Here is a 15,940-nt window from a genome sequence, read left to right as displayed (position 1 = left end):
GTGAAAAACAGTATTGAAGTGATATGTAAGTATGCAAGTTATCAGTTAATTAAAGAGCTCCTCTAGATTATGTGTAGTTTTGCTTTCCAAGTTGTTATGGCAAGCTTGGATTTCATGTTTGATTGAAGAAAATGAACATAGGTATCTGTTGGTCGCTGATCTATTCAGCGGAAACTTGTTCCCTTTGTTTGAGTTTCTTTTCAGCAATACTCAGGAATTGTACAAAATGGCAGGCTAGCTGAACATCTCCACCCCCAAAACATGCTTTCACTGCGTGCCTACATGTTCTTATTCCCTTGGCATTGAAGAGAGAGGTTTTAGCAGTGATCTACTCTCATGTATAAGTTTGCCACAAATGCACAGCAGATGCATCACATCCTCTTTTCCCGCCCCACACAGGTGACAGGTGAGTTTTGATTGCAGACGTTTCCTAGGTGGTGAGTGGAGCACAGAAGGGAGGATACTGAGTCTGTACCGTAAAAACGTTTCTTTAGTTGCTTTGGAAAACGCTGCACCCAAGTAAGATTGTGAAGCCGCCCTAGTGTAGCTGTGTAGTGTTAACTATTTGTGCACCCTCACAGACAGCAATGCTTTGTTCTCAGCCCAGGAGGTTCTTTTGACTGCTTTATGGACAAGCTGTTTGAGGTTGCTGCATGACTCCGGGGCAACCTAGGGATCACGTAGGCCTAGCTGATCTACTGACTCTTACAAGTAGGCCATTGCTGTGCCGCTTTTTTCTGTCAACAGTTTGTTCCGTAAATGAGCATATAAGGAGCCCGCCACAGCTCTCTTGATCGTGTACCAGCTTTCAATATAAGCACCTCTGCATGCAAGTTGTTGTGTCTACATGCCAAATTCCAGTCTTATTTGGGTCAGTGAGGTTATTTTGGTAAATTAAGGCTCATTCTCATTGCTTCTGTTACTATCTCATCAGCATACTAGCATCCCTACCCCTCATGCATTCACTCCCATAGGTGATGGTAGGAATAAGTTTTGCCTGTATTACCTGGATCAGCGGAGTATGGCTTGGGCCGGCGATTTTGTTCTTCAGATTTTTTAATTGCCACTGCTGTTGTGATTCCTCTTCTTTTTAGTGCTTCTTTCTGAGCCGTAAATGTACATTTGATGTCTTTTACGCCCAGATATTTATATTTGTTGAATGTTTCTAGCCGTTTCTTGATTCAACAGCATAAATTTGAATTTGTCTAAGTTTATGTTCAACCCCTTTTTGGCAGAATAACTTTCAGAGGTGTCTAGTAAGCGCTGGAGGCAGACCAGGGATTGGCTGATGAGCACAAGATCATTGGCGTATAGTAGATTGAAGAGGGTGAGACTGTAAATCCACGGGGCATGAGTATTACAATTATCCTGTTTGGATGGTAGAGCCAACATGAAAAGATTTAATAGAGTAGCGGCTAAAACGCAGCCTTGTTTCAGCCCATTTGTAGTTGGAATCCTTCTTGACAGATGGTTCCCAGTTCCCTTTTTCACTTGGACCAAAGTGTTGGTGTGTAGGAGAATCAGCTGGTTCAGGAGGCCAGAAGGAATATTTCTTTTAATGAGTTTGTCCCACAGTTTTTTCCTTTCTATATGGTCTAAGTCTGAGGAGTAATCAATAAAGCAGACATATCATGGCCAGTTGGCATCTTTTGCCACATCTATCAGGAGGGAGAGAATTAGTATATTTGTAGTTGTCCCCATTTGCTTACTAAAGCCTCTTTGATTAAGGGGGATGAATGCATTTTCTGTCACCCAGACTGTCAGATCTTCTAGTATGAGACCAGCATAGTATTTGCTGTCATCATCTATTAATGACAACCAGCCTGTAGTTTTTTGCCTTATTCTTGTTACCTTTCATGTAGATTGGGGAGAATATTGACCCCCCCCCCACAAGATGCTGGAATTATTTCTGTTTAAAGAATCTTCACAAAAACTGGTTTCAGGGAAACAGGACAGGTGGAATCGAATTTGGGCACGGCGCCCCCTTCCTCCTGCCTTTGTCTATCCTACATTTGATCCTTTTATTGTTTACTATGTGTATAGAGGTGGGGTCCTCCACTGGCCAGTTTGGATTTGCGCCCTGTACTCTCATTATAATTTCTTGTCGGAGATGGTTGCAATAATCTTTTGCTCTTAGACGGAAGTCTGCTATTTTACCAATCTGAGGAGCGATACAAACATATAGTCTATTGTGGTGCTAGCTAATGCTTTTGAAAGGATGTTGCAGGGTGTCGATCTCCTGAATAGCGGCCTCAATGCACAAAACCTTAGATGTTTCATGTCTCTAACTAGGTTTTTTGCTATCATGGTTTGCTTTCCCCACTAATTGCTTTCCTGCTGTGGAATGCTCCATGCCGACCAGTGTTCTTCCAGGAAGTGATCCTCTTCTGGCGGCTCAGCAAGTGCATGTTGAAGTTACCCGTAAGCACAAAGTTTGGAGTAGGCTCCTCCATTAGTAGCCTTGTTAGTTCCCCACTCAGGAGTTTCACTCCATTGACCTTATCACGTGGGAGACAGTACACATTTATAAGCACCACCTGTGCTTTATTGTTGCCACTTCTTATGTCCGCTCTAAGTGATTGTGTAGCATTTGTCGATGTTGGTTTGAAGATAGTTTTGTTACCCAAGACATTTTTGTGCCAAGAGTAAGTGGGTGTTATCAATGGTTTTGGTTCAAGTCAGGAGTTGCTGCTCCAAATATTTATTGTTCTGGCTAGCCAGTGCCAATCATCTGATGCCGAGGTATCTATCTTGGCTTGCCTATTCCTCCAGCCTTCAGTTTCCTCCTGGTGCTCTGGGGTTGTGCTCTGGGCCCATTTGAGTACAGATTGTATCTTAACCATTGTGTGCATAGGGCAGCGGTCTGGCTGTCATTATGTTTTGGTAGTAGAGGTTCTGGGTAGCCTATTTGTTTGGTAGGGAAACAATTTGATCCTCCAGGAACTTAGTTGTGCTTGCTCAGCCATACTCCTCTTTGCTAATCACAGTAATGCAAAGGTTGCTTTTGTCATCTCACTTGCTGAGAGATTTTCTGTACTCTTTAAACTTAATTGATTCAAGATCACAGGGTGTTAAATCCTCCAGTCTGCTGATTGATGTTAACAGTCTGAGGATATTCTCTCTGTTGAGGGTGTTCACCCCAGCCTCTGGTCTTATATTCTGGAATGAACAGGATAGGACTGGTTTCTAGCTGTGCCTACATATCTTTTGATGGATTATCTTAGTATGCTCGTTCTCTCGATTCAACAGGACCTACCGCCACTGACTGTGCTGATTACAGGGAATCTTCAGTAGTTGGAGTTAGAATTTGGGAGATTCCTCCTATGAGGCTGCTGTCTTGCCCCTATTGTGCTGGTTGTTAGATCTTCCCGCTAATACAACCCCTGCTCCTTCGAGGCTCCTCAGCTACTTCTTTGCTTGTGACAGGCTGGTTTGGGTTATTTTGCATGTTCGCTTTTGTTGGTACACTGTTAACCCCCTCCGTTATGGTTCAGATTTCTGGGATGGCAGAGCCGGTTTGGAAAAATCCCATTATGTCGGCCTTTATTTTCCTACCCTTCCTCCACTGTTTCCGAAGTTGCTTTGTGGCAGATTGCACTGTTACTCCTGTTTCATCCCTCTCCAACTACCCTGACTGAGCAGGATCTTTAATAGCTGACTCCTCCAAGGGTGTGGATGGGTGCCCACCAATCACTTGATTTTTGATGTCCATATTTATTTAAGCATGTTTCTAGCTGATTTGTCCTCTTGACTCATCTCAGTTTATTGTTTTTGCTGTCATATTACCCATCAAATGGAGGCCAGCATGGAGTACTACCTTTGTAGTTTTGGTTGTCTCCTTTATATTAGACAGGAGTTCCCCCATTGGGGTTGGTAACATTGATAGTTTGTTGACTATTATGACACAGATGCAGCATGATTGAGTTAGCTGCATTTCAGCCTGGGCCCTTCTAATCAGATTGTTCATGTCAGATAGTTTGGTATCGATATTTGAGATAATTTAGGAGTTTAGGAGAGATAATTGAATGTCCATCTTATCCGATTGGTAGTACATCGCATTGATTGACAGTCGCACAGTACTTAATAGGAGTGTCCATACATTCTCAGTACCGTTCTGCTGCTCCTCAGTATTTGTGCTTGCAGGCATTTTCCTGCCCTTCTCCTGTGATAATTCAAGTGTATATGAAGGTACCAGTTCTTCTCACTGTTGTGTTGTGGGATAAGGGCCATCTTTCTGAGTTTGGCGGGCAGCAGTGACCGCCAAACTCTTTGGGCTAGAAAACGGCCCTATTACGAGTTTCCCGCTGGGCCACAACATTGATGCTGGTTCGTAATCGAGCCGCGGCAATGTTGCGGTGTGTCGGTTGCCACACCACCCGTTGCACTTTTCACTGCCTGTAATTCAGGCAGTAAAAAAGCACGAAAGGGCTGTCCATGAGGGCCACTGCATTGCCATGCCAAGTGCATTTGTCCAGCACCGCCACTCCCCTGCCTAGGTGTGTTACGCACCAAGGTGTGTTCCCCACCAGGGTTCAGAGGAGGGGGCACGGGCATGCTGGGTCGCTGGTGGTTACCAGTAGTTTATTTCCTCTCAGTCTTTTAGTGTTAATTTTGGTAATAAATCTGTCTCATTTATTAGTATGTAGACTGGAACACAGATGGGAGCTTGGGCACCTTGGCGGTGAAATCCCCTACACTCCCCCGTGCTCCTGCCTCTTCCTCTTATGCCGGCGTCAGGGCTAGGGCTGGTGTTAAGGCTAGAGCCGGAATGGGGCAAGGGGATTTGATCCCGGAGTCTAGAGTCCTAATTCTTGAGCTTGGTTAGCCTAGCAGCAGGCTGGCGGATGGCCGGGCAAGTGCGTGGATGGGCCAATGGCAGGCATGAGGTGCACTGCAGCACGAGGGGCTACCTTCTTCCTTCCAATACACACCCCTGCTGGAGCCCTGCTGCAAACCAATGAACCCGTTAACCTGCTCACCCCTGCTGCGGCCTACCTCTGCCATCCGGTCCTCTGGTCGTCCAACTGGGCCTCCGCACTGCTCCGACCGCTCCTCCGGTTCACCACATCCCTCGCATCTTCAGCGTCCTCCCCTCCTACCCGACCAGTGCTTCGACCAGCACTTCCACTTCGTCACACTGACCACATGGCCATATTGTTTAGGATTTTACAGGGTTCTGTACTGAAAGCCATGCTGTGATAGCGTGTGTCTCCACCCTAGTATATATTATGTATGATATATTGCACCTAGGCTTAAAGCGAGATACAAAAGGTGGGAAGAGGTCACTAAAAGGTGCATTGCAAAAGAATCAGAACTTTGAATCATTTCCAAGAGAAGTGGCATATTTAATTAAGGGTGTGGCTTAAAACATGTACTAAATTCCTGTGCTTCATTCGGCTTGGCACCTTACTGTGTTTCAGGGTCCCTTACCCAGAATTTGAGCGCCTCTTTGTTATTGCATATAGACATATTACACAATAACAAATATATGCCTAAAAGAAGACAAACCTATTGGCTTTACTAATGTTGGTAACAGTATCAGATAAATGAGTAACAATGTTGTGAATAGTTAGTATCGAAAATGTTTCAATTCTGAAAGTATGAGACTCCTAATTAAATCTTACTAACTTCTGTTGAAGGGTAGTGGTCTATGGAATGTCTCAAAGACTACTGTCCTGCTCTCATACCACTTTCCTCTGTGGTCACTTTCTGTTAGAGCAAGCCCTTTCTCCCAGATTGTTCTGAAATCTTCCACCTTCATATTTCACACCTCGTGTCTTTTTGGTTTGGCTCTCTCTTTTCATGCTCTCGAACGAGTCTACTCACCAGAAACAATACCTTGCCTAGGGGTGCAGCTTGGTCAGTAAGAGTGAGGGGGGTGATATTCAGATTTCCTAACAATCACTCTGGTATTAATTTTGTAAACGTTTACGACAAGTAAGGTGCAAGACATGGGTTAAAGGGGCAGTGGAAAGGGAGAGGAACGCGGTTTAGTAAGGGTTATTAAGTGAGAGAAAACACTAAGGGGGTCATTACGACCCTGGGGGCCAGCGGAACACTGGCGGTAACACCGCCAACCGGCTGGTGGTGTTCCGCCAGTGTATTATGACCAAGGCGCATTAGCCACGGCCATACCGCCGGACCCTCCACTATACTGCCGGGCTTCCGCCAGGCGGTCATAAAACCCCAGGGCAGCGCTGCCCTGGGGATTATGAGTTCTCAACCGCCAGCCTGTCCATGGCGGTAAACACTGCCATGAAAAGGCTGGTGGTAAGGGGCCCCCAGGCACAGTCCCATCGCGCATTTCACTGCCCGAATTTTGGGCAGTGAAATGCACGACAGGTGCTATTGCACCCGCTGCACATCAACATTTCCGCCGGCTCTATTATGAGCCGGCTTTAATGTTGATGTGACTTTTCCGCTGGCCCAGTGGAAATGTCAAAATAGGGAGCCACCAATACCGCCAGCACTGGCGCTATTGTGGCGCCTGCAGCTTCAGCGATCTTTTTGCAAGACCGCCGAAGTAGTAATGAGGGCCAATATGTTGTAAACTAGCAAACATTTTTGAAGACTTACAAAACAGAGAGGGAGAGAGTTTGCATGAGTTTTTGTCTGTGTGTAGGTAAAACGCCGCCAGACACCTCACCAACTGGAATCACCTCTACCTCTCCTATTTAGTAGGAAATACAATTATTTGGGGGGGGGTGTAACACCCCAAACACTCTCCAAAGCTACGCCCCTGATTTGAACACCGAAACATGCTGATAGGAAAGAGAAGTAGGATCAGTTGCTCAGCCCTTCTTTTGTCAATCCTCTGGTAGGGAGACACCAGCAAAACACATTTTAGGTCATCCATATACCATTTTAATATAGGTCTGACAATTTAACAAAGACAGACCATAAATGCTGACATAAGTGGCATAACCTCACTCAAATTAGAGAAGTCATAGCTGGCAATCTATACAACCAATTAACATGAGTACTCTTGAATGCTTTCCAGTCCAAGATACGGAACCCACTGATGAAGCATACCATACTAGTTAGATGAGTGTTCATCATCTTGTGTGAATACATAAATGTATGATAATTATAAAAGTGGTGTGGATCTTGTATGCAGGAGTGTTGTACTTCTTGTATGTCTGTTTATTAGACTCTTACAAAGTCCTTTAGGGCCTCTCATTCCCTAATTACTGTGTTCGCTTCCTGTATTGTACCTATTCTGTCTGTCAGAGAATTGCTTAATATTCCTTCTGCTACTTCCATCCATTATTTACTTATTATTTGTGTTAGGGAAGATTGTGTTGTGGTTATCCATGTTGTACTATCATTGGGTTGAGAAGTTTGGTGTAAACTTCTCACTATGCATAAGAAAAATCGATCCACATTGCCAACGCTTGTTTTAATTCATAATGCGAGTGATCTAATAAACTCACACAAAATATGTGAGCAGTGTTTACTTTTGTTTTTATGTGCAGGATAAGCATTTTTTTAAATGTAGTATATGACTTTGTAAAAATGTAAAACCCAGCTGAGAAGTAGCTCCACGTCATGTATAACAGAACCAACCAAGTTTTAAATTTTAGTCAACAGCACTTTGCATTCTGGGGTTTTGAGCCAATAATGAAAGTGTTAAGAGCAAAACTGCAAGCCCCACAATGACACATGCAGTTTTCTCAAAAAAGGTTATGGGATCCTATGTCATAGTGACAAAGTGCAGGACTTTTAAATGCAAAATAAAATTTAGTTCCTGACCTTCTGCCTTTTTGTAGGCAGTCAAAGGTTAAACATCTCTGTGGGTAAGAGGAAAGAGACAGCCTTTCAGATGCAAATAAGAGCATCTCCTGCTAATGGGCTATCATTAATACTCCTTCGAAAACCTGCCTTCTGTAAGACCTTATTTACCAGAACAGTGACAGCATCAGAAAGTTAGGTGTGCCTAGAGTCACAGAGAAAGAAACATTTATGACCTGTCAATCCCTCTTCTCAAGGCCATCCTCAGGGGTTTGTGTCATTTAGGTTTCCCATTTACAATACGACTGTGGCACAGGCTGCAGGGGCAGCTCCGCAAGGGCCGCCAGAGCAGCACAATTATAAGGCGAGCAGATGAACATGGATAATATTCTAAATCAGACACCCACCTAACATGAATGGTATCTATGAGCTTCTATCATTATCTGTCACTTTGAGATGGGCAGTTACACTGCATGATCAATTGGAGCGAAGCAAAGGAAGCTGCCTAGTTAAAGAAGGGAGACAAGCTCCGGGGGCCGGTCAGAGTCCCAGTTGAAACACTAATGCATGACCACCCTCTGGAAGTGGGAGAAGTCTTATCCTGTGGCTTAGGCCCAAATACGTCCTAATCAATGGACTAGGAGGAAAATGCCAATAACGTTATGGAGTGGCAATCTGTGATGTACACCTGAAGATAGCTCAAAATAGCAGCCTTTTAAAACTGCAGGTGTCTGATAGCAAAACATTAACTGAGCACCGATGTAAATGGGAATGCCATTAGGTTTAAATCAGCAGTGGCTAAAAGGCCTCTCTGCAAAGAGACAAATTCAAATTAAATACAGGACTCACATATCACTGGTAAGAATAGGGAATCTCGGTCCTGGAGGTTAATGCCCCTTCAGGTTTGGCAGAGCAAGAAAGAGATCCAAAGGAAATTAGTAAAGAAAGCAAGCATGAGAAAGAACCCAAATGAAAATACAAGTCAATTCCCCTGGATCCTTTTTTGGCAGGGACCTGGGAGGAAAACTACTCCATATGTTATTACTTTTGGACAGTTAGCAGCCTGAATGCCAGAGATGGTCTGTTATCGCCCACCTCGTGTAGGTGTTTAAGTTTCCATGGGCTATGTGGGCCAGATGCTGGAGTAACCCATACAATATTTCAAGACTAGGTGATGTATCTTCCTGATGATTGTTGGCCAATCAGAAGGGCAGTCAGCTGAGGTCATTTCAGTGTAGGCTGCCATTGGATCGGAGACCAATATCTTGTGTAGCAAACATGCAACCTAACTTTCTTCCAACAGAAACTTGGTGTGCCCTTATTGTTGTGGTGTTATCTTTCAGTCACTAAATATGTGTATTCGCTGTTTGACTTGCCCATATGATGTGAACGTTATGCAGAGGTCCACGTGAGAAACGAATTCAGATACATAGACTTCAACAGCAGTTCTCAACTGTCTGCGACTATGAAGCCCAACGAAACGTGTTGTCAGATGTGAACTTTATATTGTAGCTTCTACGTCCCCGGCTAGCTTTAAAGTGTATGAGGGGTTACACCTTTTGTCTAAAAAACTACTTTGGCTGACAGTTTTCTCTCATTCGTGAGGACTGAGACAGGCTAATACCGTGCATCCGAGGAACGACAGCTGAAGCGTCCAGGACAGGGCCTTGTAAAACCAGGAGAAATGGGGGGGCCCGCGGAGAGGGAGAGACGCAGTCTAGTCTCTCTCCGCGGGCATTTTCGGGAGAGGAAGTGGCGCGCAAGGCGCCCCATTGGTAGGGAGGTAGGCGGGGTGGGTTTGTTAGGTAGGGTATATAAGGGGGGTGGAGGGTGGGGTCGGCCCTTTCTCAGCGCCGACGCTAGGTATGAGGGAGTTTTAGTTTGGACCACCCACCCAGCGTAGGAAGACGGAGGGAGGAGATTGTAGGTAGGCAGGAAGGGGTAAGAAGGGGGGTTAATAGTCATTTAGGACAGGTGAATTCGAAGGAATGGCAGGAGATGGGGGAGGGTGGAGAGCCAGGTGCGGGCTTGTCCACCCTTCCAGGGGGAAAAACAAGGATTTGAAGGATCAGAGCGGGGAGGGGTAGGCTACAGGCAGGGAAGGCATGGGAAGAATAGGGGAGTAGATACGTAAGAATTGAAGGGAGAGATTTTAAGGAGGAAATAAAAGAAAAGGAATTGTTTAAGTTAAAGTCTGTTAAAGGAAATATAGTTAAGTTTTGAGTAATGATGTTTAAAACCTGTTCTAATAAATGACCTTTTACACCAACAAGAGTGTCACGCCTGTATGTCCCGATTGGCTACAAGCAGGTGAGACACTTTTTCCCTTAACTGAGGCTGTGTTAAACCGGCTTCTTGCAGAGGCGGAGCAGCAACACGATAATGAGTGCATGTGGTCATTGTGTGTTTCAGCTGGCCACCTCCCAGCAGCGCTCCGGCGCAGATACGTTATTACAAATCTAATCCATTTAATGCGCGAGACCTATTTAAACTACAGCTGAACTTCCTAAACGTGACCTGAGCTTGGGGTCAAACCTGGAACTTGGTGCCCTGCAACTCGTCCACTCTTTTTGTGTGCTGCATGAACAGTAAGAATGTAAAAGAATGAGTGTCGGAGCCATACATTTTTCTCAGGAACCCACTGCAATCTGCGAAATATTGATTTCATCTCAGGTTGCTTTAATCCACCACCCGCCTCTCCCTATCACTTTATCTCCCTCTTGCAGTTTATTTTTTCATTCCAACCGTCTCCTTTGGTCACGATTTTTATTATATCATGTTTTGATGTCATAATAGTCCTCCTTTGTTCCCACTTCTCTCTTGTTCGGGGTTAAAATCTGGTGACGAAAAACAAGTGCTGTTCTCAAAAAAGAGTGCTGGTAAGCCCACCTGCAATCACGGCTTAAACTAAGCACGGAGTAAGATGTGAAAACTTATAAGCAACAAATTAGTTTGGAAAGTATATCATTACGTTTATGAGGAGCACCACGCCACGTATTAAAAATATTTAATTCCGTTATTGAAATATGCAGCTAGGCTTACGAACTCTAGTTTCCAATTAGAGATTATATGTGTTTGTCAGTTTGCACTGAGTAGGCTATAACATCAGTTGCACTTAAGTTCTTGTTGGACGTTTTTCCCCTTCTAGCACTGTTGCAAAGCTGAGTCAAGTACGAGGATTGGCGAATCACTTTGGTCCAGATGGTACAGATGTGAACCCCAAAAAGGAATTAAAAGAGTTCACTTGCCACGGGTTCAGGGGCGTGGTTATCATTTGTGCAGTATATGCAGTGGCACCGGGGCCGAGGCAGTGAAAGGCCCAATGTATCTCAAGTATGTCTGTATTTTCATTACAATTTGGAGGTATGTGGTACAACCTGTTTCCTTACGTCAAAGACCATCGCACCCTTCCTACGGCACTGCACGGGTTAAATCTAAAGTATCTCATACAGTGGTGAGTGGTAACTTGGGGGACAAGACAATGGATAATTCAGCAGGTTTTGTTGGCACTTCTCTATTTAACACATCTATTCATATATTTTTTTAACTATTTGATGAAGGATGACTAAAACGCTGATTATTTTGCAGGATGATTATGCATCTCCGCTGCAAATCGACTGCTCTCACTGCATCAGTGATAAATCTTTAGAAAATCATATATTACACACGAACGTTTGCATAGTATTTAAAGAACTCGTTCAATTCACGTCTTTATTAATAGCGCCCTCTTGAGGCTTCATCTCGTTGACAGCCATGGATTCAGCCAGTTTTCTTTCCCATATAAAACAGGAAGCGAGTGCAGCTGTTGGTGGGACTCTCCAGTAACACGCCTCTTTGGTCTGGCAGTCTAGTGGAATACATGTGTCGAGTTTTGTGCTCAGCTGGATGGGCGTGCTACAAATGCGCACAGATCACTACACCACAACATTAGCTAGGACTGCCGCTGGGTGTTTGGCAGTCCCCCTGATCACAGAGTATAGGAACAGGGTATATTTTATGACAACCGGCCACCTGTGCTGCGATGTGCTCATCGTGGAAACGTAAACTCGCAAAGCGCCCACCATGGCAACAGCAGTGCTTAGCACATATTTCAGAATAATACGTCGTGGCACATTTATCAATACACAACCATAAACTGGGCTTTTTCAGGTATAGTAGTCCTACAATATATCAAGATGCATACAGCACATACAATAGCCACACTGGACAAGAAGTAGAAACACAAAGATGTACTTCCACCGCCAAGGATGTCTTGGGGGTATGTTAGTGATCAAGCTGCGAATCCAGAATCCCTACGCTAATTCTAATGTCAGTTTATGTGACCTTGGGCAAACCAAGTCATCCCATTGACCCCAGCAGTATGCCCTCACTCTTGGAATAGGAACTGGACAGGTCTTGTGAACACCTCAAACTCGTCACAGTACAGTGGCATATCCTCACTGCTGCTCTGCGCCCTGAGGTCTTAGAGCTACTAACGCGTCATAACAGCAGCAGTGAGGCCGCGTGCTGTCCATTCCAATTGTCATCAGAACTTAGAACAAAGGAGAGAGAGCGCGCCGGGCGGGATTTCCCCTTCAGATGCTCGTGTGCGCGACAGCTCGGCCCGCATCAATAGCATGGGAATCTGTACACCCTTACCACAGGCTCGCAGTCCCCAGAGAGGACACTCGACCAGAGAGGCGCGCGCGTTTAACGCCAACTGTACCTGCACCCCCTTGCCTTTCGGAGACCCTACACAACAGTATGTACTTGCGAGTACTGGCGACCCCGAAGCTTCGCAGTCACCTCTGTCAAAATGCAAGGACGTGGTCCTCAGAAGATGAGCATTTAAAGAGGCATACATCTTTTTTCTGGGCATCTCGTGTTCACACCTAGTAAGTGTGTGGGACTCGGGATAGCTCTAGTGCAGCAGGTGCAGTGGCATCGGGGCTAAGCGGTCTGAAGAACCCTCTGTTCCTCAGTTATAGATGTATTTCAGTCCCTAACCTTTAGGATGAGGGGATTTTGCTTGCACCATGATCGATGGCATCCTTGCTATGCCACCAGTGTCATGCAGTACGGTCAGTGATAGGGAATCTTTATTTAAGTACTTGTGTTTTAAAGGCAGCGTTATGGTAGACCTCCCGAAACACAGTCACACGGAAACATTCACACATTTATATCAAAAGTTTAATAACGTATTCTCCTTCTCGTCCTTAAATATCGCCACATAGCTACCACCAATCATCCCTCCTCCCAGCGCGCACACCGCACGCCTTTTCCGTACTCACCGCTGTGCCCGGTCAGGTCTAGCAAATCCGAGTGCAGGGAGAGCTGAGGGGGGCTTCGGGTTCTTGCAGCCGCGGGTGTCCCTTCAGCAGCGCAGGCAGGTGCACTCTGCAAAATATGTGCAAAAGTCTGACTAAGTCGGGAGGCGAGAAAGGATCGAAGGTCGGAAGATAGCAGTATGAAGCAGACCAGTAATGCCTGTGTGTATTTTCATACATTTTCATGCCAATATGAAAAAGTATCCGAAAAGAAAAAGGCAATTTTGAATAGGAAAGCCATATGGAAAAAATCACCTCAAACTTACCTTAAAATAGACGCCAAGTGCAAGAAACAGACTCCAGCCTACACAATCCCTTTTTAAATGCATCCTGTACAAAATGTAAGCAGCCGCAGTCTTTCTCTCCTTGATAGTGCAGTATGCCCAAGTAAGGGTGCCAAGAACCGAGAAGGCTTCGTGTAGAGATTTCCCTCTGTTTCACACGTGTGACATTCGCACAAGACTGTGGCTCAGCGTGTGTGCGTCTGGAACGCGAGTTACTATCATTAACAGAAAGGTGTGTTCAGAAGTATAGTCTGTGCCCTGCAGTTGTTGTACCCCTGCAGCGGACTGTTGTTGCTTCACATTGCTAAATAACAGCAAGCTCGCCACGAGTGGCAAAACAATGCATAATAAACGAGGCAGTGAATGGCAGCAAGTGGAAGTGTTTCTGTCGGGATAAGGGCATGCAGGAAGTGGGAACACTTGCTGGTGGTGGCTCGTCAGCTGTTTGGCTGGTGCTGTGCTTCCCCTCTCCTCTTTCTAGCAGTCCCATGTGAGCCTCTGACAACCATACTGTGGCTCTTTTCTGTCCAAGTCTGGCTAGCTGGTGTGTCCTGATTGACAGCCCTCGCGAGCCAACCACCGCACCTGCATTCCCATGGTGGGCAGGCTGAGGCTTGGGGGTGGGAGCAGCGAGTTGACACTCTCGCTGGAGGCTTTGCCCAGCATGAACTTTTTCCTTCCTTGCTGGTCATCGCCACAGCGGAGTCCCAGAGGTGACTCCCGCTCCAGCAGGTACAGCACATGAAGTAAAGAAAAAGATGGCAGTTCCTAGACATTCATCACTATATTTCACAGCACATTTTATCATCAAATTTTGACACACCTACTTTTGAAATCGTTGCTCATCTGTAAAGTCAACGTGGATGCCAGCGTAGTGTGAAATAACTGAACAGAAAAAAATCACAAATTCCAGCAAAAGAGATTTCCCTGATATATTTTCCATGAATACCGCTAACAGCGATTAAGCAGAACATGACACAGCACAAGAGAGAGAGCGTGTTACTGTAGTGAGTAAAAGTGACAGCCTCAGTTGTGTGGTGTGGAAGTGTGGTAGTGTGAGTGGGTGCATGGTTTTGTTGAGAGCAATGCAACAGTGGATCGTTTTTGTGTGATGAAAGCAGCGCAGTGCTTTCAGTGGAAGTGCAGCATCATTGTGTGATAGCGTGGTGGTAGTAAAGTAATCACAAAAGCAGTAATTGTTGTTTGGTGGAACTGCAGTGTTGTGAGTGGTAGTGCACTGCTGAGTGTGCAAATGTAGAACTGGTGGGTGTTAGTGCAGCGATTAGTGTGTGATGGGCGGTCAAGTAGTGGCAGGGGTAATAGTCTGGTGCTGTTGGTGTATGATGGTGCTTTGGGGGGCAAGTCTAATGTTCGGTCTGGCGGTACGGTATGCATACATATATGTACATATGTGTTTCTCCTATATTTCAAACCAAGATTATGTAACTAGTGCTCTGTACAGGCTCATGGGCAAGCTTACAGTTAACATGGTATTTTGAGAGGTAGCTAATTTGTGGACTGTTATTGCATCTTGATATAGTGTCCTATAAAAGAGGCGTGCTTTCAAGTCTTTCCTGATTTGAAGCAAGTTTGGGTGATTGGGTATGTTGTTCCAGATGCCGGGGGCTTAGCCGGAAAAGACCTGTTGCTTAATTTTTTCTTTTTTACTCTCCTTTATCTCCAGTCTCATGGTGTCCTGGTTGCAGGTGTGCACAGAGCCACCAGATATGGTGAGCTTGTCTATCAGATTTGAGCAAGGGTGCATGATGCAATGGTTTAGTAACTGATGCAGATGGTTTTGAATATGGTGAACACCAACAAGGGGCACCAGTGAAGTTCAGTGAGGTTAGAGGTGACATGTTTAAGTTTTATTAGGTCTGTCTTCTTGGATCATAATTAAAATGACCTCCCAGCAGTGGTTTCAAAAACCATAGATCCCAGAAATTGTCATACTTATGAACAAACGATGTTACAGATTGTTATATTTTATGTAATTGTGAAATATATTAATAAGAAGAAGCCAAAAAGAGAGTATAGAAACAACATCATTGTATGAAGTCCAATACTTCAGTAATGCTGCAAATAAGAGTTCTTGAGTAAAAAATACTTTAACATGTATATAAATATTCAGTTTTTATTTATTTGTGTAATTTTGATTTACAGCCCTGCAGAAGCACTTCACCTGGAGAGTGAAACGTGTTTTCTGTTGTCCTGTTTTCCTTGTGAATAACTTAATTTAAAATAAAGTAATGTTTCATCAAGGGCCCGATCATTTGGAAGCATTACTGAAGTACTGGACTTTATACAGAATGCATTTACTATACTCTTTTCATTATCTCTCCTTTATAAGATATTTCACTATAGGGCTGTTGGGACAATTGACAGAAGGATGTGGGCAAGTAGCCTTTGTGAGTATAGGGACACTGTTTGGAAAAGTGCGGTATAATAAGGTTCAGTTGTCCCCTTTTGTGCTCTCTCTCTCACACAATATATATATATATATATATATATATATATATATATATAGTCCAGCCGGGCGAAGCGTCATGACACACCACAGACAAAGCTTTGCTCATTACATCTTCACTTCAATTATTTCTTTGTGACAGAGACTCATTA

General features: G+C 44.7%; 1 protein-coding gene across 1 annotated transcript in view; it reads right to left on the bottom strand.

Moving 5' to 3' along the window:
* Positions 1-13,821, bottom strand: part of ADAMTS16 (ADAM metallopeptidase with thrombospondin type 1 motif 16) — a 757,015-nt gene extending 743,194 nt beyond the window's left edge. The window contains exons 1-2 of the mRNA XM_069219698.1: positions 13,304-13,821; positions 13,002-13,107 (exon numbers count right to left, since the gene is read on the bottom strand). Of these exons, the coding sequence (XP_069075799.1) occupies positions 13,002-13,107; positions 13,304-13,366 (169 nt within the window). The 5' untranslated portion in view covers positions 13,367-13,821. The remainder of the gene's footprint in view (positions 1-13,001; positions 13,108-13,303) is intronic.
* Between the last annotated feature and the right edge of the window lie 2,119 nt (positions 13,822-15,940).

Source organism: Pleurodeles waltl, chromosome 2_2 (genome assembly GCF_031143425.1).
Source record: "Pleurodeles waltl isolate 20211129_DDA chromosome 2_2, aPleWal1.hap1.20221129, whole genome shotgun sequence".
NCBI classification, from domain to species: domain Eukaryota; kingdom Metazoa; phylum Chordata; class Amphibia; order Caudata; family Salamandridae; genus Pleurodeles; species Pleurodeles waltl.
This window is presented reverse-complemented; position numbering and strand designations above follow the sequence as displayed.